The 27,067-nt window shown below is 43.7% G+C and overlaps 2 protein-coding genes and 1 long non-coding RNA gene across 9 annotated transcripts in view; 2 read left to right on the top strand and 1 right to left on the bottom strand.

The window, feature by feature from the left end:
- Positions 1-24,635, top strand: part of DUSP27 (dual specificity phosphatase 27 (putative)) — a 34,648-nt gene extending 10,013 nt beyond the window's left edge. For 2 of the 7 annotated variants that reach the window (XM_046912785.1, XM_004938318.5), the window contains one exon: positions 1,163-9,184. In XM_046912785.1, the coding sequence (XP_046768741.1) occupies positions 1,163-3,975 (2,813 nt within the window). In that variant the 3' untranslated portion in view covers positions 3,976-9,184. Of the gene's footprint in view, positions 1-1,162; positions 9,185-11,595; positions 14,304-14,335; positions 17,080-24,501 lie in introns of those variants that run through there. The other 5 variants (XM_040664328.2, XM_015298129.4, XM_040664319.2 and 2 more) reach the window with 5 other exon arrangements.
- LOC124417669 lies at positions 276-27,019 on the bottom strand. The gene is made up of 2 exons (XR_006933894.1): positions 15,504-27,019; positions 276-645 (listed from the first exon to the last, which is right to left on the bottom strand). It is a non-coding gene; the product is annotated as an uncharacterized LOC124417669 (long non-coding RNA).
- Positions 26,862-27,067, top strand: part of POU2F1 (POU class 2 homeobox 1) — a 121,827-nt gene continuing 121,621 nt past the window's right edge. Inside the window, exon 1 of the mRNA XM_040670481.1 lies at positions 26,862-26,975. Coding sequence (XP_040526415.1) covers positions 26,879-26,975 — 97 coding nt within the window. The 5' untranslated portion in view covers positions 26,862-26,878. The remainder of the gene's footprint in view (positions 26,976-27,067) is intronic.

Here is a 27,067-nt window from a genome sequence, read left to right as displayed (position 1 = left end):
GAAGAAAGAAAGAAGAGGAATGAGATCTCCCCTTTTTGGTGAGCTTTTAGATAGGCTTTACTGGCTGTTAAAACACTTCGAAGACAACTAGGACTCTGGTACTAAGAAAGATGTAAAAAACACTTATTTGGAAAGTGTAGGAATAGGTGCATTAAGAAAATACCTATGGTAACACATCAACAGTCAGGAAGGAGGTGTTTAAACTGGTTTCATTATGTTTCAGTGCAGAGAGAACGCTGATAAATTGGAGTTTATCACACATCAGGGAACAATAATTTCCATTGTTTGCAAGCTAGCAAAGCCTCATTTATTCTCTTTGCATTCACAAGCTTTTATTTAACTTTAATTTGCCATAAAAGTATATTTAAAAAACAATCTTTTTGTGCCAAAGCTTAGGTTTTTTTGCAAGATATGGTTACTGTGTAAACACTGTGAAATATGGCAGATCATTCTGGCTCTCACTGTTTACAGAACAGTGGGTCCCAAACTTTGGAGTAAGTATCTGTGCCAGCTTACTGGAGTCAAAATCAGCTCTCTTCCTCTAGTTGCTTGGTCCTCCTATTTTGAGATTTACTCTGCCTCTGGCCTCTGGCCAGTCTACCTGTAACAGACTCAGTGTGCCCTGCAAAACAGCAGATATGGGCTCTGGAAAAAAAAATATTACTAAATTAATATAAAATTATATTTAAAAGTCCTATGATGTTCCTAAGTGATGTTATTTGTGTATCCCCCCAATACCTTCCTGGAGGCTATCGCTAACATCTCTGTTTTCACATATAGGAAAACTAAAGCATGGAAAGTTTACATGTCTTACCCTTTGTCAGCCTGGGAGTCAAGAATACTGTATCACTTTTCTCTCTAATACCTATTGTAAGCTTTTTGATTATTTGGGGAAATGAATTGTGTAGATGAAAATATGAACGTTGTTTAGCTTGTTTTAAAATGTGCATGCCCACAGCTTTTGAAACTGATGTGGTTTTTGTTCATAAGTATCTAGACTTTTACTAAGACAAAACTAGCAAAAATATATTTGTTACTGATTTCAGTCACTGAAACGTAATCTGTTTTTTAACAGTATTCAGAGAATGCATTTGTGCTACACATCAGAGCAACTTCTCTGTTTTAGGAAATAGCTAATTACTTCTATGTTCAATGTCTGTAGGAAAAATCCTTGTCAGCAGTGAAATGGGAATCAGTCGCTCAGCTGTGCTAGTGGCTGCTTACCTGATGATCTATCACCATATGACCATTCTGGAGGCTCTGATGACTCTGAGAAAGAAGCGTGCCATTTACCCCAATGATGGCTTCCTCAAGCAGCTAAGGGAGCTTAACGAGCAATTATTGGAGGAACGAGAGGTGGAGCCTACTGGAGATGAAGATGTCACTCCTAGTCAAAGTCCTGTCACCCACCCAGGGACATCTTCCCGGCTATCTGAAGCTGAGGACTCCGAAAGTGTCATAGGACCCAAAGCACACTCCATCACAGTAGAAGAAGAAGACAACAGCAGCATGCTAAGTAGTTTTATGAGCTCTTCATCAGTGGGAAAAGCTAGCAGGGTTTCCAAACGCTCCACCCTCATCAGTGAGGAGGAAGAAGAACAGTTATATGAGGAATGGAGGAAGAAACAAGGCCTGCCTGCAAAGGAATCAGCAACTGACCATGGAAAAAGGCTTCTGGCTCAGGAAGGGGAGCAGTATGAGGAGGATGTGGAACAGAGGATCCATGACTGGCAGCGCAGAAATGAGAAATACCAAAGGGAGGGTCCACCCAGAGAGGAGGATGGAAATTCTAGCATGGGAGGAAGACCTTATCGATCAGGTGAATTTAGTGATGATGAGAGTGTGAGCAGTTTTGAGATCCGAACCCTAAAGCGACAGTTGGAAGCCAGCAGCTTTAGCAGGATGAGGAGGAGCCGCACAGACTCTGTATCTTCAGAGAGCACCTGGGACATGTGGAACCAGAGGCTAATGGAGATTGAGAAGGAAGCTGTTCAGAGGTATCGTTCTAAGAATAAGAATGGTGGGGAGAGACAATCCCCAGACACGAGAGGAAAGGAGAGGGATGTGGATGAGGAAAGTGTGTTGTCAGACTGTAGCTCCTTCTATAATTTCTGCCAAAAGAACAAAGACAAATTGACTCCTCTAGAAAGGTGGAAGATCAAGAGGATCCAGTTTGGCTTTCACAAGAAGGATTTAGAATCATCATCATCTTCTGCACCATCTCCAGCAGAAGATGGCAGCCAGACTGGTGAAGAGGGGACTGAAGGGAAGAATTTGTCAGATGTTAATCTGAGTGCTTACCAGGCTTGGAAGATGAAGCGGCAGAAGAAGGTGGGCTCTGAAAGCAAGGAGGAATTTGTGGAGTTTGCCAAAAGTGAAGATTCTGCTTCAGCTAAAAAGAAGCAGAGGCGTGTAGAGCTCCTTGAACGTTCAAAGAAAATTTTAGAAGAAAGCCAGTCCATGTGCAGCTGGGAGACAGATAGTACAATGAGTGGGAGTATCCCGTTGTCTGCTTTCTGGGCCTCAGCGCCTTCTGCAAATGGTGCTGAGGATGCAGCTTCTACACTGAGCATGAAGACAAATCATTCATCTTTATCACAGACCAGGAGCAGCACTGGGGCAACGCAGCCAAATATTCCCCTTCCCAATCTCCCAGTTGGCCCAGGTGACACGATATCTATGGCAAGCATTCAGAACTGGATTGCTAACGTGGTCAGTGAAACCATTGCTCAAAAGCAAAATGAGATCATGATGCTGTCACGTCCATCGTCTGCAATGGCCTCCAGCGTAATGTCAGGAGACCTTGGCAGGCGTGTAGATGACGATAAGATTTCCCTTCTCAGTTCTCAGTGTGGCTCATCCTTTTCTGCCTCTCATCTCTGTCAGCAGGACATGCACAGGGCTGAGTCTCTGTCTGTCCTGTCTTGCAATACCTCTGTGAGTGCGAGGTCAGAAGGGACTAGTTCAAACATGAAGACTATGCAAACAAGCAAACCACTGTATAGCCTCTTTGCCGATGATGTTGATCTAAAGAAACTCAGCAGGAAGGAGAAGGAGATACAAATGGAAATGAGAGAGAAAATGTCAGATTACCAAATTGAAAAGGTGATAAGCGACAATAAACGCAGCACTCTATTTAAGAAAAAGGTGACCAAAGGAGAGGAAAATGAAATAGAAGATGGTGTGGAGAGTGTAACAAACAACTACAGGCACCCATTGCAAGCAGATCTAGACAGAAATGATACAATCTTTACTCTGTCCAGTCTATCTGCAAACACAGGTGCACTGAAGTCGGAAGTAGAGACTGACGTTACCAAGTGGCTCAGTGGCCTGAAAGCAGAAAAACCATCATCATACCATGATCAGAGTGAGAATTTCAGAGAGAAATACAGCAGATCATCCAAAGTAAGAGAGATGGATTCTGAAACATCCAGTTACAGAGTCTCCAGATCCCAAAGAGAAGAGCTTGACAGTTCTTCCTATGAGTCAAAAGGAGATTCACTGAGAACCATGTCAAGATTTTCCTCTGCTTCGGCAAAAGAGGACAAAAAGATGTATAAGTTCACAAGATCGAGGGTCAGTGAGACAAGTTCTGGTGAAAAAAGCCCAGAACTGCATTTTTTCAGCCAAACACCAGAACCATCCTTTGACTCTGAATCCCCTGGGTCATCTACACAGAGTCGAGTCAGATCTCATCACGTGGAGGCATGTGAAGAGGAGGCCATGTCAGACATGTCAGAATTTGGAGCTAAGAGAAAGTTCACCCAGAGCTTTTCAAAGTCTGAAGAGAATGGAAAGAAAGAGGCAAAAGTGGAACAAAGTGAAGAGAGATTTGCATCTAGACAGTTCTCTCAGTACAAGCGAAGTGTGCGTAAAGAGGAGGAAGAAGAATTGGATGATGATGCTATTATTGCTGCATGGAGAAGCCGACTAGAAGAAACTACTGCAAAGCTTCGTCGGAGAAAGGAAGAGTGACCAAGGATCAGATTAGAGGAACACAAGCAGAGTGTAAGAGTCCCAGAATCACTCATTATATTTCTGATAATCCTTTGTGGTTTGCAGGGCATTTCCTGCAGATAGTTCTTTTCTTAATCAAAAGCGATAAAGGGAAGAGGTCAAGTTTTGGAAGTGTTTGTGGTTTTTCAGAAAGAAGATGCTAGTATTAAATGATCAATGTAGGTAGGAACACAATGTTAGAAGCCAGGTGATGTTTCAGCAGCAAAGTAACGGTAGCACCTCCATTTGAAAGACCAAACACATCACATTTTGATTATTTCAATTGCCTAGTTTTGTTAAAGACCGAACATACATTTTTCTAGGTTTTCTTTTTTTTGATCATGAAAGGCAGAAGCCAACAGCTTTTCTTAGGAACTTGAAGAGTTCCTGTCTTAATCAATTTTACTTGAGAAGATACTGCTAGAAAGGCTCTGTTTTCTATTCCAGTCTTATGAATGTCTACAGAAATAAGACCGTTCAGGAGAATACAGGTACTGTTTTCTTTCACTGAGTAGATGAAGCAAAGTCAAATACTAGAAAAAAGAAAATGCCTCCTTCTTTTTAGAAGTATGAGGCAGTAATGAATGTATTCCTGTGGTGCAGTATTTGTCTTTTAGATGGAATTACCTTTGCTTCATGGTTGGTTCCTGCGAATAACTTTGGGCCAACGTAGGAAAATGCAGTAATACTGCCTTCAGTCTAAAATCTACTTCAAGATTTAGAGTTAGGGTGAACATTAGTGTTAGTTTAGGCTGAACATTAGTGTTAGTTTAGGCTGGGTTTCTGGAGCATGAGCTTCAATTTGTTGTTTGTATGCAGCTCACCTGAGCCTGTGCTCTCATGTCTATAGTCAGATTGTCCTGTCTTGATTGTCAAGACAATTACCTTATTGGAAAAGAGTGATACACAAACTGACCTCATAATAAAACAACGTATAACTGAAGCGTTGATAGAAGATGCTGTGCAGAGACTTCTCTGAGGACAAAATGTATGTCTATTGAGTGTGGTGCTTTGAAGCTTGATTTAGGAGGCGGTGGGTTTAGTTGGCGTGTTGCAACTTTTTGTTACCAGGCAACATCCTCCACCTCTGTCTTAAAAACACCTTGGCCAGTTGCTCTGGCTTTCTTCTGTGGAGTTATTTGTTCCCTCTCTGGGCCCTCTGGCAGAACTGAATGTAAAACAGCATTGAAGGGATGATGCAACAGCACGGCATCACTCTCACAGAAAGTTGTCTTTCCTGTCTTCTCACTCTCACTGTGATGCTTAGGGCTCACTATACTGTAATGTTAGCACCTTTCACTGTTTTAATTGTGTATTATAGGCAGTAAGCTCCACAGGGTCTACTTTTTGTCCTTCTCTGTATGACGCTACGCACATCAGCCATGCTATCTAAATAATGGTTACTAATAACAAAATGCAGGTGCCAATTTTCTTAAATTTAGCATCATTTATCTTGACTCTAACTCACTGATTAGACATTATCCCTGCTTCTCTGAAGATAAAGATTACTCTTTCTGACAGCCAGGACCAGGGCAAATGATAGCTGCTTATTGTCAGGTGAATGGAGTCTCAAAATCAGGTGATTGAACAATAACAGGGCTAGAAAAATAAGAAGAACATATTTTACTTGTGTCTTTTTTTTTTATGAGTAAGCACAGATTTCATTTTTGAAGTACATAAGGAACATTGTCTTGTTAATGTTCCAGGCATTCAGAGGTGCTGCAAGGCTTATAGTGCACTGCTACTGCAATATAATGCACAATACAATACAATGCATCCTTACTTCTGCGTAGTTCTCTGAGGTTTTTCTTTAAAGTGGTGGCATTTCAGGCTTTGATCCACATTCAGAGATTTTACATTGAATTTCTGCAACGTGCTAAAATAGGTATTTTCTGCTTTTCTTTACCTCTGCTAAAGTTGCTCTGTGCAAAACAATGTGATGCTTACGCTTAATTGGAGCTTACTTTAATTTCAATTTAAAAAAGATCTCAAGTGTGAGCACTAGATCCGTCTTCTGTCTCCTCACAACAGTAAGTGGTTGCTTCAGTTTTGACGGATCAAAGTGAAAGTGTACAACACCTTCTGGCAGTGAATCTGCTCTTTTACAAAGGCTGTTCCCTCTGAAAATCTCTCTCCCGCTTCCTAAGGCTGCTGCTGCTCTCGATAGAAATGCCTGTCCTCTGCAGGTACTGTAGGGGGCATCTCACTGTAAAAGATGAGCATCATACGATGTAGTAATTGGTTTCATTTTGCACTGCACAGCACAGCCTTTGTTTGGGTAGCATTTTGATTTAAACAGCAATCCAGGTCTGCCGCACAAATAAATTATTCAAGACCGAGGGGCAGAATATGGTTCTGTAACCAGCCTGAGCCAAACCATCCTGATAGTGAGTTTTGACCCTTCTGGGAAAGGGTTAAGTGGGTTCTGCTGACTCACTGAGGTAGGTAGCTTATTAGTTCCCTTGTCTAAAGGAGAGATAAAAATGGTTTGCTGGGGAGAAACCGTCTAGGATGCTGGCTGAGCAGTCATGAGGGAGAAGCCTTAGAAACAGCTGAACTTTATTTTCTTATTGCTTATATCCTTGCTAATAAAGCCAAACCCCCAAAGCAGTAAGGGGGTGGGGATAATTTTGGACTCCATTCAGTGTATGGCCTGTGCTTGAAAGTGAGTTGGGAAAGGCTCCAGCTCACAAGTATAAATTACATGAAACAGTGACATAAAGACCTTGCATGGTGAAAATATTAAAGCATTCAGTCATAAGGCCAATAACCAGGAGAGACAGAAATGAAGGGGTTGAAGGGAGGCTAGAAAGTCAGGTTTTAAGATTAGATTTTAGAAGGCGATACGGAATCAGTGAAAGAGGAAAGGTCTGCACCAATTGTTTCGGGTGACCAGAGCCACAGAGAGAATGTGTTTTTCAGCAATGACACTTAGTCTGACATTAGGCTAAAAGAGTAGGTAAGTATTCAAATATATCTGGGAAGGATTTTTCAGCAAATGTGCACTGGGGCTGATGTTTTTCTCAGCCTCACTTTGCTGCTGTAGGCAGGAAGGTGAGGGTTTTTTTTTTTTTTTTTTTTTTTTGGCATTGTTTAGTGGAAGGTGAAAGTGCAAAGAGCATCCATACAGTCAGTTAAGAATATAAACATAAGAACATCAGAAAGGCTATATGAGGTCAAACCAAAGGTCCATCTGGCTCAATATCCTGTCTCTGATGGAGACCAACAGTGAATACCTAGGGAAGAATATAAAAGCAGCGATATAAGTGATTTTTCCCCAGGATGATCTCCCAGCTTCCAGTCATTTGCAACTCAAGGACTTCCTGAGCCAATTGTGATATTTTTGTATTTAATAGCCCTTGACAGATTTTCCTTCCATGGAGGTGCCTAATCATTTCTGAGTTATAGCCATTATAGCCTTGTACCCGTTAGCCTCTATGATCTCTTCTGGCAAGAAGTTCTACACTTACTATGCACTGAATGCTAAACCATCGCTCTGTTTCTGTTCTGAACCTGCTCCTTACCAGCCTACTTCAATGCCAAGATACCGATCCCTGATTAGAATCCACATGACCCACAAGATTTTACCTACTTCTATCATTATGTCCCACCTTAACTGTCTGTTTTGCAACCTAATGGCGTTTCTTATTCCTCCTATGAGAGCCGGTCCATGTCTCTGATTACTCTGACCGCTCTTCTCTGAACCCTTCGCAGTTCTTCTTTATCATGTTTGAGATGAGCGACAGAGTCCTCACACAGTATTCATGGTGCAGGTGCAGCAGGGATTTATCCTGTAGCACAGCGGCCTCCTTTATTTTTCTCTCTTTCCCTATCATCTCATAACAGTTTGCATTCTTTTTTGGCTGTTGCTGAGCACCAAGGTGACATTTTCATTGAACTATTTATTATAGCCACAAAATCGTGCTGCTGGGTGGCAGTGGTCATCTCTGAGATCATCGTTTTATAGGCTAAATTTTCCTATGTGCAGTGCTTTACATTTATTAACCTTGGACTTCATCTACCATTTTAGTGCTCAGTGTCTCAGTCTCATTAAGTCCTCTGTTTTTTTTCACAGCTGGCCTCTCATTTCTACTACTCTTGTTTCCTTGATGCCCTTTGAAAAAAATGTAGAAACCCAGGTTATGTGGGAAACAAAGAAGTAGAGGAGGGATAACAGGACAGAGAAACACATCTGATGTTAGTCTGAGTGAAATAGGTAAGAAAATGATGAAAGCTGGAGAGATCGAAGATAGGAAGTATTGAAAAAGAGATGCAAATACAATAGGCAAATTAAGGAGCAGATCTACAGCAGATGAAAAAGCAAGATATCTATGGGAGCCAAAGAGGCTAATGCCAAATATTCATCTGTTTACTTGTAGAACAGTTCTGGTGAAAGACCACGGGGCAACCTCTGTGGGAAGGAGGAGGATGGTGGGATTTACAGAAATTATGGATTTCTGGGAAATGTGAAGAGGACTGGGAGAAATGGTGACAGACGTTGATGGGACATCAGTGATAAAATGTGCTAGGTTGGGAATTCAAGAAGCAAGTTTGAAAGGAAGTGGAAGCATTGCCAGAAATAGTTACTCCTGGTGTATCAGCTGCATTCTGCACGGCCATACTGGCAGGGCAGGGCTATAGCCCATTTCCCCCCCTCTAGGATTTTCAGGGCAATTTGTTTTATTGCTTGTGGCTCTAGTTTAGGCTGGGTAATTTTAAAAGGCATTTAGCACAATTTCGTTTTTATACAGCTCCTTGAGAAATGCTTACACATTAGTTGTAGTGGAGAGCTAGATGAATTATGAGACAAAAAGTTTTAGTTGGGGATGGTTATGCTGCATTGTCTGCATTTCCTTAAAAGGTTTAGCTGAAATATATTGGATATATACATTATAACGTGAAAACATAGTATCCATATAACCTTCCTAAATTTATAGACAATCTAGTGGAGATGCAGAAAGCATGGGATTAATACAGTCTAGGGCTCGGAAACAGAAACTGCATGCTCATACACTCCAGCAGAGTCTCTGTGAGAGCTCCCTGCCCACTCTATGGAATTTCATTTGCCATTCAGGAAAACCAAACTGCATTAATTTTCTGCCTGTTTAGTTGTGAAGGAACCTTCAAAAATGTGAACTATGTGTAACAAATAAACAGTTCTCCGGAGAGATGGGATCATGGCTCTAAATGATGCGTGAATTGCCCCAGTCTTCTCAGAAAGGTGTTCACTTCTTTGCCTGGGAGTAATCAGTTAAATGCCAACAAGATTTGTTGTATTGCTCTTTGTGTAAAAAGTGGATAGAGGTTAAAAGGAGGTTGTGGTGAGGTGCAGGATTAGGCTGCTTATGTTGCTGGTACCAGCATAATCAGTTTAAATGAGTGCTCTGTCGTTCCGGCTAACCCTATGAAAATACATTTTTTGAATATGGAAGAATTGTATCTTTTTTTTCCCTCTGGACTGCCTTTTGCTTTTCAGTACGTTATATTTTATTCAGGAGCTGATTCCATGTTACTTCCCTTTATCCCTCTGTTACAGTTGTTCAGTATCTTCTGAGCTCAGTGTTTTTCTGCAACTGCTGTTCCCCTACCAGAGGGTACACTCGCACCCACTCCCACACATGCACACAGACACAAAGTGAAAGCATCATTTATGAGTCAGGCAGACTCAGAGCAGGCAACGATATGGTTTCATTCCTCCCCAAGACCAACAGGTTAAAGTAAATCTTGGAACGTCTATGTCAAGCCATCCAGATGTGGTGGTGCAAAGATCACCTTAGGGAGCAGGAGAAGGGACAGTCTGTTCGTGCTTTGAGCCTTCCCCTATATACTGTGTTTCAAGGATATTCGTTATCTTTAAAGTAGATAAACTTAATCCATATGCAAAAAAAAAAAAAAAAAAAAAAAAAAAAAGTAACTGCTCCCACAGTGATTCAAACCTGGGAAATTTTAGACAGAGTGGTTAACTTTTAGTTAAGGCGTGGGTGTCCTGGAAGACAGAGATGAGTGTAATGGGAAACTAGCTTCATTGTTAACTGTGGAGAGAACAATGTCTCTCCATAATCAATCAATCAGTCACTTAGTGTTTTCCAGTGCACCCTTCATGCCAACATGCCTGAATGCTTTACGGTCATTAAATTAAATCAAAGAACACACCACAAAATGGACAAGGCCAGATCAATAAATCTTGAAACCTGATTCAAACTTACCAAGGACTCTGAACAAGTAGCCACAGAAGGAAGAACAAATCCATTCAGAAGGGCATGTACATAGGCATAAAACTGAACCAAGACATAGGTGATGTTAGTTAGAAGACAGAAACGTTTAAAGGAACTGATCATTTTTATGGCATCACCCAACTACCAACAGCATCTGTCACCCAGAGCTCACAGTCTTATAGTCTTTTTGGACTTCTGAGTGATATTAGAAAACGACTGTTGTGGCAATAACTGTTTACAACTGACCAGATAGCTGTATGCTTCAGGTCACATACTGCTAGTGACATACCTAACTTCAAAGGTTAACCTGTTTGTGATCTCTACATTTGATTATTGCAGGACACAGCATCAAAGAAAGATGTAGCACACATCAGTTGGTATTAAAGATTGTATGACCTCCTGCATCTTCCTGGATCATCCTAGGAATCTGATCTTTGTAATGACTGTATTGAATGCAGATCTGGTCCAAGGCTTTCTGCTGGTCTGGTAGATCATCTCTCTCTCCTTGTTGGAGAGGAGAGCTTTATGATACCACAATATCCTTTATGAAACTGCCAATTAATGGGAAGCCTTATACATCATGCTCATAGAAATTTCTCAGTCACTGCCATAAGCTATGAAGGTTCACTCACAGAGCAGATAAAACTGACCACAGGCCTAAGTACATCCAAAATTAAATGCAAAATCCAGTTCTTCAACTTAACCTTCCCTCCCTCAATAATTTTGCAAGGCATGTGCTGCTTAGTCTGTGAATTGGATCAGAAGTACTGCCTGGAGGCAAAGGGTCAGAGGAGATTCCACATATGAAAAGCAGGCGGCCCTCAAGAGGGTGCAACCTCAGTTGCTGAACAGACACCAAAATAGGATGGATAAAAGCCCACATGAAACTCAGGTATGTGAGCAAGCAGAAGCTGACAGTCGCCCCTCAGGAATGCAGTATAAAGCTTTCACTTCTGCAGGAGACGAGATCTGAAAGTCTGCTTCTTGGGAGCAATCAGACCTGACCTGTTGCATGGTGCTGCAGTTGCATAATTGAATAGTTGTCTCGATTCATCCCAAAGTGAGTGTTCTTGGTGGTAGCGGACATATAAAATTTGTAAGTCATTAGGGATAAAAGGGCCTATGCAAGGAAAGGTCAGACATTATCCTCATGACCGGCAGAAGGGGTCCATATTAAAACAAAGAAGGTATTTGATTTTCTTTTGAACATGGGCAGATGATTCAGACCCACCTGCCCTTCATATGCTCTGTCTCTCCCCTTCCCATCTCCTCTCTTTTGAAACAGATTTGAGTCCATCCACTTTTATATTTTCAAACAAAACTCATAAAAGGGCCATAAATATCATGACTCGATAAAATGAAAGCTGTTTTCTTCTCCTCCCAGGAGACTCCTGCCTGACAGAGAGACAGAAAGAGTTCACCTCTTTGAAAATTCCCCCCTCAGCTGAAGTAAAGCTGGTATCTAAGAGCAGTCTTCAAGGCTTTGTTCTTATCATCTTGACCTGGCTTTGTACCGGCTTCTCTCTGTATTGCCTGTGGAAGTGTGAAGGACGGGGCGAGGGGAAGGAATTTTGGCTATCACTGGCAGAGCAAGGGTCATGCTTGGAAAAGGGATCTCATTGTGGTTTCAGAAAATGTTATAAACCCAGCACACCGGCAGAAAGAATGAAGAAGCTCATTCCCCTGCTAGATCAGACCAGTGATCCACCCCTTTTCTCTCTGATGTTGGCCAGAACAAGATGCATCTTAGAAGGTCTAAAGAAAGCCTAAGTGGGCAATTATGGGATAACCTGCCCTGAGTCAAATTTTTCTCCCTGCCTGGCCCAAAGTCCTCCTTCATCTCTCTGCCTTGGTTAGAGTTCAAGTTTCTTCCCTGAAGCATGACGGTTTCTCTCCCTTCCAAACTGCTTTTCATCCTGGCCTGTCTAATGCGGCTGCCTATGACAGTGTTGTGATGGGATGTATAGGTCTTGTCCATTGAGAGCCTGTGACAGATCATAGCCTTACTGGAAAGAGAGACGGAGAGGTGAAGAGAAGGCAAGGGAGGGGAGCAGAAACTCAGATGAAATATCCATCAGGAAGATGGAAAGAAGAGTGAGTGGCTGAGAAGCTAATTGCTGCCTGCTGACCTGGGCTGTGCAGATAGCTTGCAAGTGAGCATTTTGGCTTTTCAGAATTTCAGCCTGGAGTGCACTAGGAAATTCAGTTCTTAGCTGAAGCTAATGTTCAACAATACTTCTTATATGTGTGTGTGTATAATAAATATGTATTTTTTACAGCTGTAGAAGTATTAGAGTAGTCCTGAGAAAACTATTCTGTTTCATTCTGAGGGATCTTTTTCTTACACTTGAGTTCATTACTCATTTCTGGAAAGAAGTATTGGAGTACTAGACATTAAACAGGAATCAAAAACTAGTTATTCTTCTATTTCTGCCTGACTTAGGAACCCAAAGCTAGGTGTTCCTCTGTATGTAGGACCTCATGCCTGTCATATGAACAGGGATGGCTGCCCATATATTCCAGGTAGAGCAAAGATTTTATCTGATAGGCTAGGCTCTCCAACCAATCGAATTAAATAAAATAAACAATAGAATTATAAATAAGATAATCTAAGCCAATGTGGAACCTCATTTGAGCTTATTTCTTCTTCAAAACAAAAAAGGAATCACTCTTATGAGATCATACTGTAAACAACAGAAAACAAGGCTGTCTCTTGGAAAGTTATCTTCATTGCTAAATCCTATGGATCAGCTTATAAACTGTTGTTTTTTGTTGCTTTTTTTTTTTTTTTGTATGCATCCTTAACACTGGGGAGCAATATTATTTTTCCTATCGGCTCACTGGAGAGGCAGCTAGGATAATTCTTTCCAACAGCAGACCTCTGGCAGAGCTTTGCATCTTCTGCTTCCTAAAGTGATCCGTGCCCAGGCTTTCTCAGTGCTGGCTAACAGATTTCCCCCACACTGGATACATGAGACGGCAGAAATGCAGCAGTTTAGTGCCAGCCAATTCTCATGCTAGATTTTCTCTGATGAGTAGATACCCAGGTGAGGCTTTTACTTTCAGTCTAGTACAACAGAGCAATTACCCTTTTAAGCTGCCATTTACAAGTTCAAACGACTGTTTTCTTCTAAACCTGTAACACAGTGCCACTGCTTGGTATGGATGGGGTGATAGGAATAATATTTCACTGTCTTGATCTCATACATGCGTCCACAACTTGGTCTGATGACAGCCACATACTATAAAATAACCCCTCACACTGTCTGCACCCTCTCCCCTCTGTCCACAACTGAGTTCCCTTTTATAATTCCACTTTTGCTACGATGACAGCAGTGCAGCTATTTGAAGTGCATAGAAATGGTGACTAACTTGCCTATTATTCTTCCCAGTCACCTTTCTCCTTGTCTCTTCTTCAGTCATGAATGTCTTGGAAAAGAGATCATCTTTGCGTGGCACCCGGACATTCCTTAGCTCTCTCGGAGATATACAGGAAATAAAATATGATGCTAGATTCTATTTTCACTATAAAAACGGAGCCACGTTATGACCTGATTTGGTATGATTATACTGTAAATAGGCCATAAACAGTCAAAGGGAAAATAACCCACAATATTCACACCATTGAGAGACTGTGTATTGGTAATCACTTTTTCTCCCTGCTGTTCAAAATCTTTTCCAAGTGTCCCTGAAACTGCATTGATAGCAAAATGTGGCCCAATTCAGGGGCTTTAATGGTATTGCTAAGTGGAAGTGATTTTTCTCCTAGAAATTTTCAGTAAAATAGTCTCTATTTTGCAAAAATGAAATCATAGCTATTTCACTACAAATACATTAGAAAAAGGCAGAGACCATCAAAAGTATTTCTGAGAAGTCAGTCCCATGTTTCCAAAAATGTTGTCCAATTAAGGACAAAGTACTAATGTTGTAAATAGAGTGGCATTCCTATGCAAGGATGTCAAAGAATTTTTTTCAGTGTTGGTTGCTGAAGCTAATAAGGTTACCTACCTACATTTTATGCATGGGGGAACAAGAGCAGATTTTTTTTTTACCTCTAGCTCATTTTTTCACTTTTTTTTTTTTTTTTTTTTTGGAATAATTGTCATACTTTATCCACCATGCAGAGAATGAGGATTTTAAACCAGCATTTTAATTCACCATTACAACCACAAACCTTTTTCATGGAGAACTGAGCTACCCCTGGCTATTGTGATGCCATAGGAAAGCTGCACCTGATGACCATTTCACAGAATCCCAGAATCAATGAGGTTGGAAAAGACTATTAAGTTCACCCAGTCCAACTACCAGCCCATCCCCACGATGCCCACTAACCATGTCCCTCAGAGCCACCTCTACATGCTTCTTGTACACCTCCAGAAATGGTGACTCCACCACCTCCCTGGGCAGCCTGTAACAGCCTCGATGCAGACAGAATTCTCCTTGTGGGGAAGGTCTTTTCATTAATTTATTTAGGCCTGATATTTATACACAACATTTCCAAACATTTCCTCTTCGTGACCCCCCTTTATTTCTTAGCATCCTTTTGGACTTTTTGCTATGATTAATTAATATCTAAGGGTGTTGTTATGTACTGTTACTCCATCAGTATCCAGAGGCCTTCACTAGCACCACTGTAATATGTAGAGCATACAGCACAATTCAAGATGTTCTCACCCAAAGAGAGCTGCAAATTAAATGAACAAAACAGAACCAGGTTGGGAGAAAGAGATGTGTCTGGATGCGTATTTGTGACCCAGCAACTGAGCCCAACATTGCAGAAGAACAGAGGAAGACCTTGGAAAAGTTCAAAAGACTGAAAATTCAACTCACTAACAAAGTCATTCTCCTTAAGCAATCACTCAGCTGTATGTGGCACACTTAAACACTCACTGGCCTCAAGAGAGCACAAGCGTGACTCTAAACTAGCGATTAATTGTTCGCTGGAGAGGGGGAGACATATGTTCCAGGCCTTTTTCCAGAGAATATACAACGTGAGAGAGTTAAGGATTCATTAGTGCACGCTTATCCCCTCCCATGTGAATGTTCCTGGCTGCTAACCACCAAGCCGCGCTTCGTCTTTCTGACCAAAAGACTACTGAAATAATCCATCTGAAGAGAAATAGTTGATGTGGGACTCATTAGCAGCCCCTCTTTCATACCAGAACAGACGACAGCACAGGAAAAGAGCATCCCATATGCACATGGAAACAGATTCACCTTCTCCTGGCAAGTTAAAGCACCATCTCCCATCTTCTGAGATGCCTGAATACCAAGTAGAAAAAGGTCACTCACATGCTGTGTCTTGAGTTGGTGTAAGAACCTCAAGTAAAGCTCAGGGCTCTGGGAACAGGCTGGAAAGAAGTGCTTTGTTGCAGCCTCATGTGTAGGACTAATCAGGATGACTGCAGGCTGCTGCCAGCAGCAGTGGTGGTATCCCCTCTGCTTGCATTCCCCAGCATCCAGGCAGCACAGTGACATCATGTTTCTGACATGATGTCACAGTGATGTGGGTGTGGGGTACATTGGGTTACCTTGTTGATTTGGTGCCTGGATCATCTTTTGGCTCTGGGTCATGCTGTAGTGTTGCAGGTGTTTTCAGATCCAAGTGCAGGCCGTCCCCTGGATGGAGCATCCATTCCTAGCAAAACTTTTACATATGTTTTTCTGTTTGAGAAATGATTCACAAACAGTCAGATGGCTCTGGCTCTGCATGGCAGATTGCTGCCAGAACTTGGCAGTAATTTGGCTAGAAAGCCCAAAGCCAGGCTGCATCACCTGCTGAGCACAGGTCTTCTTTAACATTTAGCATTTCCTTAGCTTTCAACAGCACAACACAGCACAGATCCAGCCTTTCTTTTTGCTTTGTCCTTCTCTCCTGAGATTTAAAAGCCTGCTGATGCCTCTGGAGCACCAAAGCTCAATGTAGATGGGCCACAAATGAGCCCCAAGTCAGCCCTCAGCCCTAAGTGTGGCAGTCACAGCTCGTAATCAGACTCTAGTATTAATTCTGCTGCTTTTCAACCTTTAAGTTTGGAAAGTAGTAGGCTGACAATGCAGAATTGTGTGCTTCTTTGTATCTCTGCTGAGGTTAGGCGTGATGAGAGATTGACTTGTAATGTCACGGCGCCAGAATGGGAGGGCTCTGAGGACAAGGACCTGCTCTGAGAGAAGTGTTTTGCCAAAAGGTGTGCAGCGGGAACAGGATGAGAAAGATGTGGCACACTGCGGCGGACACGAAAAGGCTCTTTCTGCTTCCTTAATCTACCACTCAGGCTGAGTTACATACCATAAAAAACACGTTCCTTGCAAGAAGATCAGAATAAGATGGTGTTTGGCTTAAACCTAACCCTGCTTCTGAATGTAAATTAGGTCTGTCCTCCAAGATATTTATTTTATTCTGTTGCTTTCCTCTCTGTGGAACCTTTCCTTGGTTGTTCCTCTGGCGTTAATCTGGCCCTGACTGGTGGAAATCACGAACTCTGCTCACGTCACAGGCTCTAAGAATCTGGTCCTCGGTATCTTGCTGTTGGTATCTTGCAGTCTTGGCGGAGGGCAGCAGGGACTCACAGAACCCCGCCTAGAGCACACCTGCACAGCGTTTTTTCCCTCCCTCTCCTGCACAATTATTTAGGAAAACCTATTACTCTAGGCCAGAACAGCTACATTAATAACATCCACTGTTTAAGCCTTTCACTCAGGTCATTTCCTTGCAGCGGAAACTCACATACTGTCAAAGTTGACAGTGCTACGGCGGTTTATTGCACCAGAAGACCTGGCCTTTTCTTTGCTCCCATCTCCCGAGCTTGGCTGCTCCCATTATATGAGCCCTGGTTCACAACTGTCCTTAATAAAATCTCCGTGCTCCATATGCTCCCTCAGCCTCACTTTGATTAGCGCTCCTGCAGTCTTCCTCACTGCTGACGTCGGGTGCATGCACAGCTCTTCAATTTCCCGACAGCCCTTTTCAAACACTGGCTTTTAATCAGGCTCTGTTTTACCAGCACTTCCTTCTCTCACAGTGCTTTTGAAGCAGTGCCGCTGTTAGTGGTGGTGTTCCTTCTCCACTGCCCTTTTTTGCTGTTTCCATACAGAATTTCTTAGCTCTTCAGATGTCCTTTTATTTTTTTATTTTTTCCAGTTTCCTTTTTTTCTGTGCTGCGATCCTAATTTCCTTCAGGATTTCTCCTTCCCCTCCTGGGAAATTTCTCTCTATTTCTGGCATCTATCCTTCCTAACCCTTCCCACATATATTTTTTTTTTCCCCTCCAAAGATGGGGGAAAAGAAGAAAAGAATCCATTTAATATTTTTCTGTAGTAACGTCTATCTCATCTGTCAATAAATTACCCTTTGCCATCTCCGGGAGACCCCTTTGTCTCCCTTCACTGACCTTATTCTGTACCTTGCCTGTTTTTTTTTTAAGGGAGGATGCAATATCCCTGGGCTGTCATTCCATGAAGAACAGCTGTCATTCCTCCCATAGTGTATGCGTATGTGTCTGAGGAGGGAGAGGGAAGGGAGGAGGGAATTAGAGGAAGATGGGGAGCTGCCACTGGGAAATACGATGGTCTTGTTCGCAGTGGTTAATGTTTTTTCATTCATGATATTCACCTGGCAATGCTGTCTCTTTCTTCTAGTGGCTTTAAACATTCATTTTATGATTAACATAAATCTAACGTATTTGAAACATAGAATATTTATTAGTGTTCATTGAACACTTTTTTTGAAGTCATTATGCATATATTTTTTACGTTTATAAATGCTTTACACTCTCTACAGCTGTGAATGCTATATCAGTGTCAGAATTGCAGTCTGTTACTACAGAGTAGGATTCAGAAAGCGTATCCATGTGGCTAAAATACATATGAGTTGTCCAAGCATTTTCAGCGTTAGAAACTGAAATGCTCACTGATAGGGTTAAAGAGCACGGTATAGTCCTGCATGCAACTAGCTGGCTGCGTAGACCTGCATGAGGAAGAGGTGGGTCCTTGAATGCAGCAATTTCTGCCCTTCCCTTGCCCCTCCTTGCGCTGTGTGAAACACTGCAGCCGCCCAGAGAGGTCATAGCGCAGCGTTCCCTGTCTCGCTCGTGATCCAAGGGCTGCTTCACACTGGTCACACATTGCACAGATGCAAGCCCCTGTCTTTCTGCCTCTGTCCCTCTGCACAATATAATCATAAATGTTAAAGGTCTGTATAAGCAAACAATACCTTCGAAGAAATAAAAGAACTGAAAAAAACTGCTGAAGATGCCCTCACCTCTGCAGCATCTGGTAATTACACTGCTAAATGCATTTACTCCCACAATATATCTATGTGGAAATATCTACTTGAAATAAGGAAACACAGTCATTGACATTATGCAGGTGTCCAGGAGAGTCTCAGAAGCTCTGTCCAAAGTGACGTGATGGTAGAAAAATTAGCAGCAGGCCCTCCAAGCATCAGAGTCAAAAGCCTGGTGTGATGCATCATGACTCCTGTTTGATCCACCTCCAAGGTTTCCTTTGTCTGGAAATCAGTGCACAGGCACTGTGTGTGTGTGTGTCACAGGAACGAGGTACCCCCTCCAATGTGTGAGCCCAGAGGCGGTCCAAGGCCACAGATCAGCCAAAGCTAGAGCGAGACTGGAGAATGCACACTAAATCAAAAAGGAGGTCCAGGTGTGAAGCATGTATCAAACTTGCCATTTCCTTGACCCATGCTGGTATGACATCGGAAGAATGTCTTTTCTCTTAGAAGCGGTACACTACTTATTTTACAGTTGCTTTGTTACTGCTATCTGCTATGGCCCCTTCTTTCTTGTCTGAGTGTTCTACTTGGTCTCTGTTGGATTTAGCTGCCCTAACTGAAATGGTAACCCAGCTCCTCAACTGGGGGGCAATGAATTCTTTAACCACCACAGTGAAATGCATTGATACGCTCCTCGGTTCTGCCATTCTCAGTTCAGGATATTGGAGTAAATTGGTATCAGCGGTAATTTACATAAGTGCATTAGGCCATGAGCTGATATAGTTAGCAGTGAACAAGCTGTTCGCCAAGACAGCTCTTCTTTGGGTTGACCACCTCCCAGCCTAATAACACAAGCTGAAGACGACAATATCTTCAGCTTCTCCAGGGTGAATCATGAAGGCTTGGGAACCAGAGCCTCACTTCCCTAGGATGTACAGCACTGGAAGCAGTCTCGAGCCTTCAGGAAATGACAGGGGGCTACGGCTCTGTCTGCACATGGAATGGTTTCTAAACCTGGTTACCGGCTGGTAACACCAACCCTGCTCCAGGATCAGGAACAGCATCTGCTGAAGAATTGCCCCTGGCTGCTGCCATCTTCAGGGCGATACCATGTAATTATCCAGATCTTTTGTAAAATGACACCTGTGGCAACCGGCAGGGTGCTTGCACAAACATTACCAACCCTGAGGCTGAGAAATTTTTAAATACCCTTAGTAATATAGTACTAAAACCTTGATGATGAATGAGCGTGGGTGGAATAATTGTCTCCTCAGAATAAGGTGGCTTTTCTCTTTCAACACCTGTAGTCGAATCCTTATCTCCTCTATAAATAAAAACAAACATCCCCTGTTATTATTGTTCTGCTTCACCTTTTGATTGTCGATTAGATTTACCACACAAACTTCCCTTTGGCAATGCAAGTGGAATCCAGGTGTTTCTGATGGGCGCCAGTGCAACCTTTGCCTTGCTCCACCTCAGACCCTCCAGTTCGCGAGTGTCTGGGCAGCTGTTAATGACCTGTCCCAGGCACACCTTTCTGAGTGATCACTATGGCCAACGTTCTCGTTACCACTTCGAACTGTTATCTTTTTTTCTAACCCTCACCTCTTGGAGTCAAATCTGATACCTCTGTGAAGAGAGAAGCTTGTGTTGATGGCTGCCTTGCTCAGGCTGCTTCTCCTTTCCCTGTTTTTTAGTGCTTTCCCTGACGAGGCCCCAGGATTATTGCAAACCAGTCCCAGAAAGAAATGCTGTTCAATTAGGCGAAAAGAAACTCGAAGGAAAAAAGGAGTAGAGCCAGCAAATTGCTTGAGATAACAATCTCCCCCCACCCGTGTGTCTCTGTAACTAAGAGGATTAGCTGAACTTTCTGTGTCACACCAAAACTGACAATAAGCAACAGTGACTTCCCCCCGCTGGCACTTGTACCTTCACATGTTTCATTTTCTTGCCCATACTACTGCCTTGCCCCTTGCTGATTGTATGACAAACCTGGGGATGAACGTGATGGCTCTTTCCTTTCCTTTCAGATTTATGACTCAAAGCCAAACAAAACCCAACTCTAGTTATTATATGCTCTGTTTCCTCCTAACAACAGCTCACTTTTAACAGTATAAGCTAACCAAGGAAACATGGAAATATGGTCTACTTGATCTCATCTGATCTATTTGCTGTTTGCGGATAGAGACACGAACAGCAGCCTCAGGTCTGCCACCATGGAACTAAGCATAAAGGCTTCCCTCGGGAGCAGGACCAGTTGTGCAGTATATACAAAGCGAAAGTCCCATCAAAAGCCAAAGTGACAGAGTCTCCATGTAGGTGTAGTACCACCAGCAAGAATCTTGATGCTTTTTTTGTGCAGTGGTGGGATTATCCAGAGTGCTTTTCCAGCGAGGGAAGTGAGCTCCGGTGAAGGACTCTTGCTAATGACAGTATCAGCCCCATGTGCTTCTGACAATGGCGGAAACACGGTGAAAAGAATGTGGCGACGGGTTGATTACATGTGAAGTAATTCCTGTTTCTGTAGTAAACCCATTCTGGTTTGCTGAGTAGCATATAAACATTTTAAAGCAGGTGAGCAGCTCTTTACCATCAGCCTGCCATAAAACTCAGGCGAGAAGCGGAAGTTTGTTCCAAAACAGACAAGACTGAGGAGGACTATCTCACTGACATTTGCTGCCTCCTCTTCTCTCCGTCCCCCAGAAGTTTCCACACAACAACACAGCAGAAGGTGGTGGAAATATGGAAGGTGAGTCTCTCTGACACCTGAGGGGCAGCATGCAGGCACACTGACACGATAAGTAGCTGTGCCACAGGGAAGGAGGCAGGACAAGCGGGAATATTTTGGGATGTAAGATGTCACGAGGAAACAAATTGGGATGTGGGACTCCGGTGACTGTCACCAGGGCAGGGAATGAGGGAAAATGCTGGCGGAACAACATCAGCAGGAAATATTGGGGTTGGGTCATAAAATGCTTGGGATTTGCCTGTTTTTGGAAAGCGTTTTACTGAACTAGGCATCTGTGCTACCTGTCCTTGTATTGCTACACAACTCCCTAGACCTAAATTAAATCACTATGGCATTTCTGCTATGTTAAATGGTGCGAGCAGGTACTCTCAAGCCACATAAATTCAGCAAAGTAGTGGTTTGGGGGTCTCTGTACAGCTTTACTTGAGATTAAAGGGTATGTACTGTGGGGGAGAAATACCTCCAGACAGGCTTTTACTCCAAAAATTCGTTCAGACCGAGGCATTGTAAGAAATGCCCAATGTACTGCCGTGGGGCAAGACTGCCTTGTCACTCTATAGCAACCCCTGTCTCCTCTATATGGAGCAGCAGTTTCAGTTCAAAGGGATCTAGGCCCATTCTCTTTCTCCATATACATGAAATGGGACCAGAGCGGAGCGTGGCAGCCTCTTAACAGTGCCCCACAGCACTGTGAGAGTTCAAACTAGAGAGTGAAGGACACCGTGTCCAATTGAAATTACAGAGGAATTCAGGGTAGGCAGAATGTAATTACACAATTGGAATTTAAACTGTGAAATTAAAAGGAAATATTCAAGGATGAAGGGGCAGAGAGAATCCCTAATCTCCAGCCAGGCTAGGCTGTGTGCCAGAAAAGTCCTTTCTGAAGAGGGAATAAGCAAAGCGCCTGTCCTGGAAGAAAGGGAGGTAGAGAATAAAGACAATGTTTTCAAAAGCACCCCAACTCCAGCTGTGAGTTTGTCTTGCGGGCTGTGTCTACTTGACAGAAAACCCTGTGGTTGCTAAAAGGTGTCAGATGCGTCCCTCTTGGCCCCCTCTTCGCTGAGGTCAAAACCAATTTGGTTCCTCGTGTAAAAGCATCCCCAGAGCACTCCTGAGGTCTACAGCAGACAGTGCACTACGAGGCTGGCTGAAACAACGTGGCCCTCATTTTCTTACTGGTGCAAAATGTGGTTTGTCCATCTGTATGGAATCTGCCAGATTGCAGCCTCACCCTCTGTATTATGTGAGTGCTTCCCAAGTCTTAGTTAACAATCCCCAAAATGCTGATAGTACATATTTTCAGTGTTCCTTTGTAATAAAGGGAGAAGAGAGACTCACCGTGGCAGTCTTGAGCAGCAACTTGGATGAGGCAATGGCAAATCCCACTTCCAGGAGCTCTGAATCAAGCTTCAGGAGACCATTGTTGTCCCTCTGCGGGAGGATGGTCAGGCTGTGGATCTCTGTGAGCTAAGTAGGGTCCTTGGCTCAGGGCACAGTTTGCCTATTTTACCTACCTGCCGCATAGGTAACTGAGGATGTGTTACTGAGTTTCTCTGCCTTCATTTGCCATTGCTAAGAAGGCATAGCAACAACTTCCCAAACCACCTAAGTTGGTCATTGGTTAGATGTAACTGATTAAAATAGAAAGGCGTTCAAAGGTTGCATTGATGAAAACCATTGAAATGTATATAAAGAATTGAGCTAGAGAAAGTAAGCGTAGCCAAAGTGGCAGAGGGTGAGAAACAGACTGAAAAACCCACCTGAAAAGATGTGTCCTCCTAGTGATTACCTCTCCCTTTCCTGAGGAGATTCTGAATTAGTTTTTTTTTTACAAATATGAAAATAAAAATCATGTTTCATCTGTGCTCCATGTCCAAAAAAGCAGTTAGCTAGCAGCTGGGAGGAGCAGAGCCTTGTGAGATGGCACAACCTCCCTACTGTTAGCTGCGAGATCCACAGGGCCAGCCACGACTCTCAGAAATAAGAGGTTTGAGGTCATCCTTTCTCCAGTCCAGAGGTGACGAGAGAGGGACAGAGCCAGAGCCAGAAAGCAGCTTGCTCGAAGAAGCCGGAGGAGTGTGTAGGGGAAAGCAGGAGCCTGTACATGCAATGGGCAGTCTGCTCTCCTCTGCTCTTGGTGCTCACCACTTACAAGGTGTGTGGGAAGGAGTGGGCAGAGCACTGGAAGAAGCACCAGTGTGTGAGAGTGGGCTGTTCCCTTCATGCGGAGGAACAGGATGGGAAGCAACATCAAGGAGAAAGGTGAAACAGCATTGTGATGAAAGGAGTGGACTGCACAGCCCCAGTATACCCCCACACTATCTGAGGTCCTAGTCCAACCAGCATCTCCACTGTGACACTGGAGGAACTGTGCCTGACCCTTGCATTCTCCCCGATCAAGGAGCTGCTAATCCTATTTTCCCTCATTCTTTGCCTGCCATCTCTCCAAATTGCAAGCTTTTTGAGACATGGGCTGTCTTTTGATGTTCATCTCTGCATCATGTTAAAAATGAGACTGTAACCTCTGTAACACAGACTGCAGCAGAGAGGCTGCTGGTCTCTTTGTAAGGATGTGTGTTACCTACGAAAAGCAGTAAGCAGAGCCATACAGACAAGTTGGACTAAAGGTGACATAATCTGAGCAGTCAGTCTGAAAGCAAAAGGAATGAACAGAGAGGTTCTGGGGAGTTATGCTTGAAAACCCATGGGGCAAAACAGGCTGTTCAGAGGCAGAAGTCTCTGTTGCAGTATAAAGGAGGAATATGGAGAGCAGAAAGGAAAGGTGAAGCAAACATCAGTCCAGAAACAGGACCTCCCTGAAAAGAAATCTGATGTGAAGAAAAAATGATGGAGAGAAGAGACATTGTGTGAGAAATGCAGCGTCAGGGATTCGGATCTGAGTGGTGCAGTGGAGCTGGAGGAGAGCAGATAAGTTTGTTCTTAATTTCTCTATGCACTGCAGTTGTGCGGTAAAAGGGCTCCTTCCTTCCCAGTCCGCTTGCTGCTTAAATACTGGGATTCTTTTGTCTCTGCCTCCCCACCTGAAACTGTCACTCTTTTGTGTCTTGCCTCCAGACCTTATTAGTATATGTATATATATTTGTCTCTGCAACAGCACTGAATTAATTCTGGCACAATATCTGAAATTGAGGAGGCAATATGGCCATCGTAGAAAATTTGGGGTTATAGGCACAAGTAGAGCAGGCCTCGTAGGGCTGTGAATTAGGAGATATCTGAATCAAAATCAGAACAACAGACAGAGATTTATTGCAGAGCTTTAAAAGATCCTGAAATACTATTTCTTTCCTTTGCAGGTGTGTTAATTTTGAATGTGGTATTGTTTTTCACTGCGAGGAAGCATTTCTAAAGCAAAATCCCTGAAGGAAACAATTTTATGAAGCAGACGAGCCCGGTCAGACAACAGAAACAGGGTGTCCCACAAGATGCTCAGTGCTTTGGGCCCCGCCTCAGCAAAGCATGTAAGCACGCTTGTAACTGAAGCCTCGCTGGATGCAGCCAAACAACTGCAAGAGTTGTACCTCAGTCTTTTTGTGAAATGAATCCGGAGAGCTCAGCTGCTTGTAGGACTAAGCTTCATATCATCTTGGTGTTCAATTATCTCAAATTTCAAATATTTCCAGCAAGTTGCTCATGAATACAGAGCTGGCTGGGCATTATGTGGCAAATAACATCAAATAATAAGTTTGCAGAAATCACAGGCTGTTTGCAGACGACTCACAACTGAAATAGAGGCAAAATTTACCTGATCAATTATTCATCAGAAGTGATTTGGCCAGCTTTCCTGGGTACATAGCCACAGGGATGTACGACACCTTGGGGAAGGCAAGAGATTGAGATGCATTCGAAGCAAACTGGGGAAGAGGATGTAGAGACCCAGAGCAACCTTTAAAGAGAGAGGGAGAGCAGATATGTGGCCAAATGAAGTTTTTCTTACAGCCAGTCAATCAGAAAACACAGAGCAGGTCAGCAGCAAGCAGACAAAACAGTGACTATTTTCAGACAGCATTTCTTCTGTGGCTGTGGGTGAAGCATGCAGAGGCTGCGTGAGAGCACGGACTAAGCCAGGTGTGGAAATGGAGCAAATGCTCCCTGAAGAGACGCAGCTTCTGCAGGTGACTGAGAAGCAGCGTGTGGGACTGAGTAGAGTCTGTGGGTAAGATGAGAAGATACGGAAGAGAATATTCAGCGTAGGCAGGATTAGAGCTGTGCAGAGCCTTAATCTAGCCCCGGCTTTTTCTCTGCATCTTTATCTGTCACGGTGCAGCCACTGTGTGCTGCAGTGCTGGTATAACCTGGCCATAAAACTGGATTAACTGGCCCACGAGGCTCATGGCTGAGTGGGAGAGGAGCCACGACAATATGCCTTTGTTTACATTTTCACTCCTGCGTGTTAAGCGTAGATCTTCTGAGAGACAAAGTGCTTAATTACTGGCACCAAATGTTGTTAATGAATGTGCAAGGGCAGAATTACAGCATTGCGGGAAGGGTTTTGCTTCCATTTCTCACAGTCCATTTCAACTCCTGCTTTCAGCAACATTTGAGAGGTTCTGCTATGATAAGGAAAAAATGAATCAAACAAATCCCACGAAAACACTGCCAGACGAATTTATTTTTAAATAAAAATGCCAAGATTACCTTACTGATTGAGCCCTCGCAGAGAAACCCCGCTGCCTCCTTCTGACAGCCTGTCCTTTCTGGCTCTTCCCTACCAGTGAAAAAACCTAGCGACTGCCTCTGATACAACTCGTAATTCCTCCAGCAACAGCCTGCAAGAACAGATTCTCGCCAGTCTCTTTTATTCCACGAGGTTTTGAGCCCCAGAAGAAAATTCAGCTTGGACTCTGACCCATCAAAGTTAATGACCCTTGGAAAACGTTAAGGGCAAGTCCTTAATAAACACCATAGCACCTTCTGTTTCCTCCTTTTATGAGCGCATGTTGCAAAGCTTGGCAATATCATCTATTTATGCAGCACTACGGTGAAAAATATAAGCAAATGCTATCTTTGCTCTGCCAGATTTATGAAGGAGGCAAAAGTTCAGTTAGTCAGCCCACTTATCGCTTGTAGTGATTTGGAAGTTCTGAATCTAAGGCTCATTTGATCTGTGGGTCTCTCTGGGCTTATGTTATGTACTCTAACCCCACAAACGAGGGGGCCACGAGGCCTGATTCCCTTCAGTTCGGTGGCAGTCGATGCAGAAGAGGGCAGAAGACGGATTTGTGACAGATACCTCAGGAGCACTGCGGTACCCAGGGCGCGTGACGAGGGGAACCGCATCCTCAGAATTGCTCTTTTCTGAAGGAGGAACAGACCTCCTCTGCACAAAGCAGCCTGATCTGTTATTTCCTTTTCTTTGTATTCAATTCCTTTTTATTCATAGGGGATTAATATTGCCGTGAGCTCGGGCAGCACCTGTCTCCCAAGCAGCCTTTCACCGTGGGTGTTTTCACACAGCCGCTCGCAAACACAGAGCTCTTTCCTCCACGGAGCCCGTCAGCCCGGCGCTGTTTGCCTCTACCACGACTGACCGTTACCGCCACTCCCTCACGGCACAGCTAACCGTCACCTGAGCGCCCCGCTCCTCACCCTGCGCCATTTACACCCTCCCCCCGCCCTCCTCACTGCGCAAGCGCCCCTCTCTCCCAGCACAACGGACCGGAGAGCGTCCGTATGTGCGCGGGTGTCTGCGTGTGTAAGGCGGGGGGGGGGGGGGCAACTGAAACGCCAGCGCCCCTCCGCGCGCACGTTAACGAGGCCTCGGCCAGAGGTGAAGAGATCGCAGCCCCGCGCCTGCGCGCTGCAGCCCGCGGTGGTGTGTGTGGGGGGACGCGCGTGCGAGGCGGCGCCCTTCGCGCCTGC

The sequence above is a fragment of the Gallus gallus genome, chromosome 1, assembly GCF_016699485.2.
Source record: "Gallus gallus isolate bGalGal1 chromosome 1, bGalGal1.mat.broiler.GRCg7b, whole genome shotgun sequence".
Taxonomy (NCBI): Eukaryota; Metazoa; Chordata; class Aves; order Galliformes; family Phasianidae; genus Gallus; species Gallus gallus.
The sequence above is the reverse complement of the archived record's forward strand: the minus strand, read 5'-3'. Positions and strand labels throughout refer to the sequence as shown.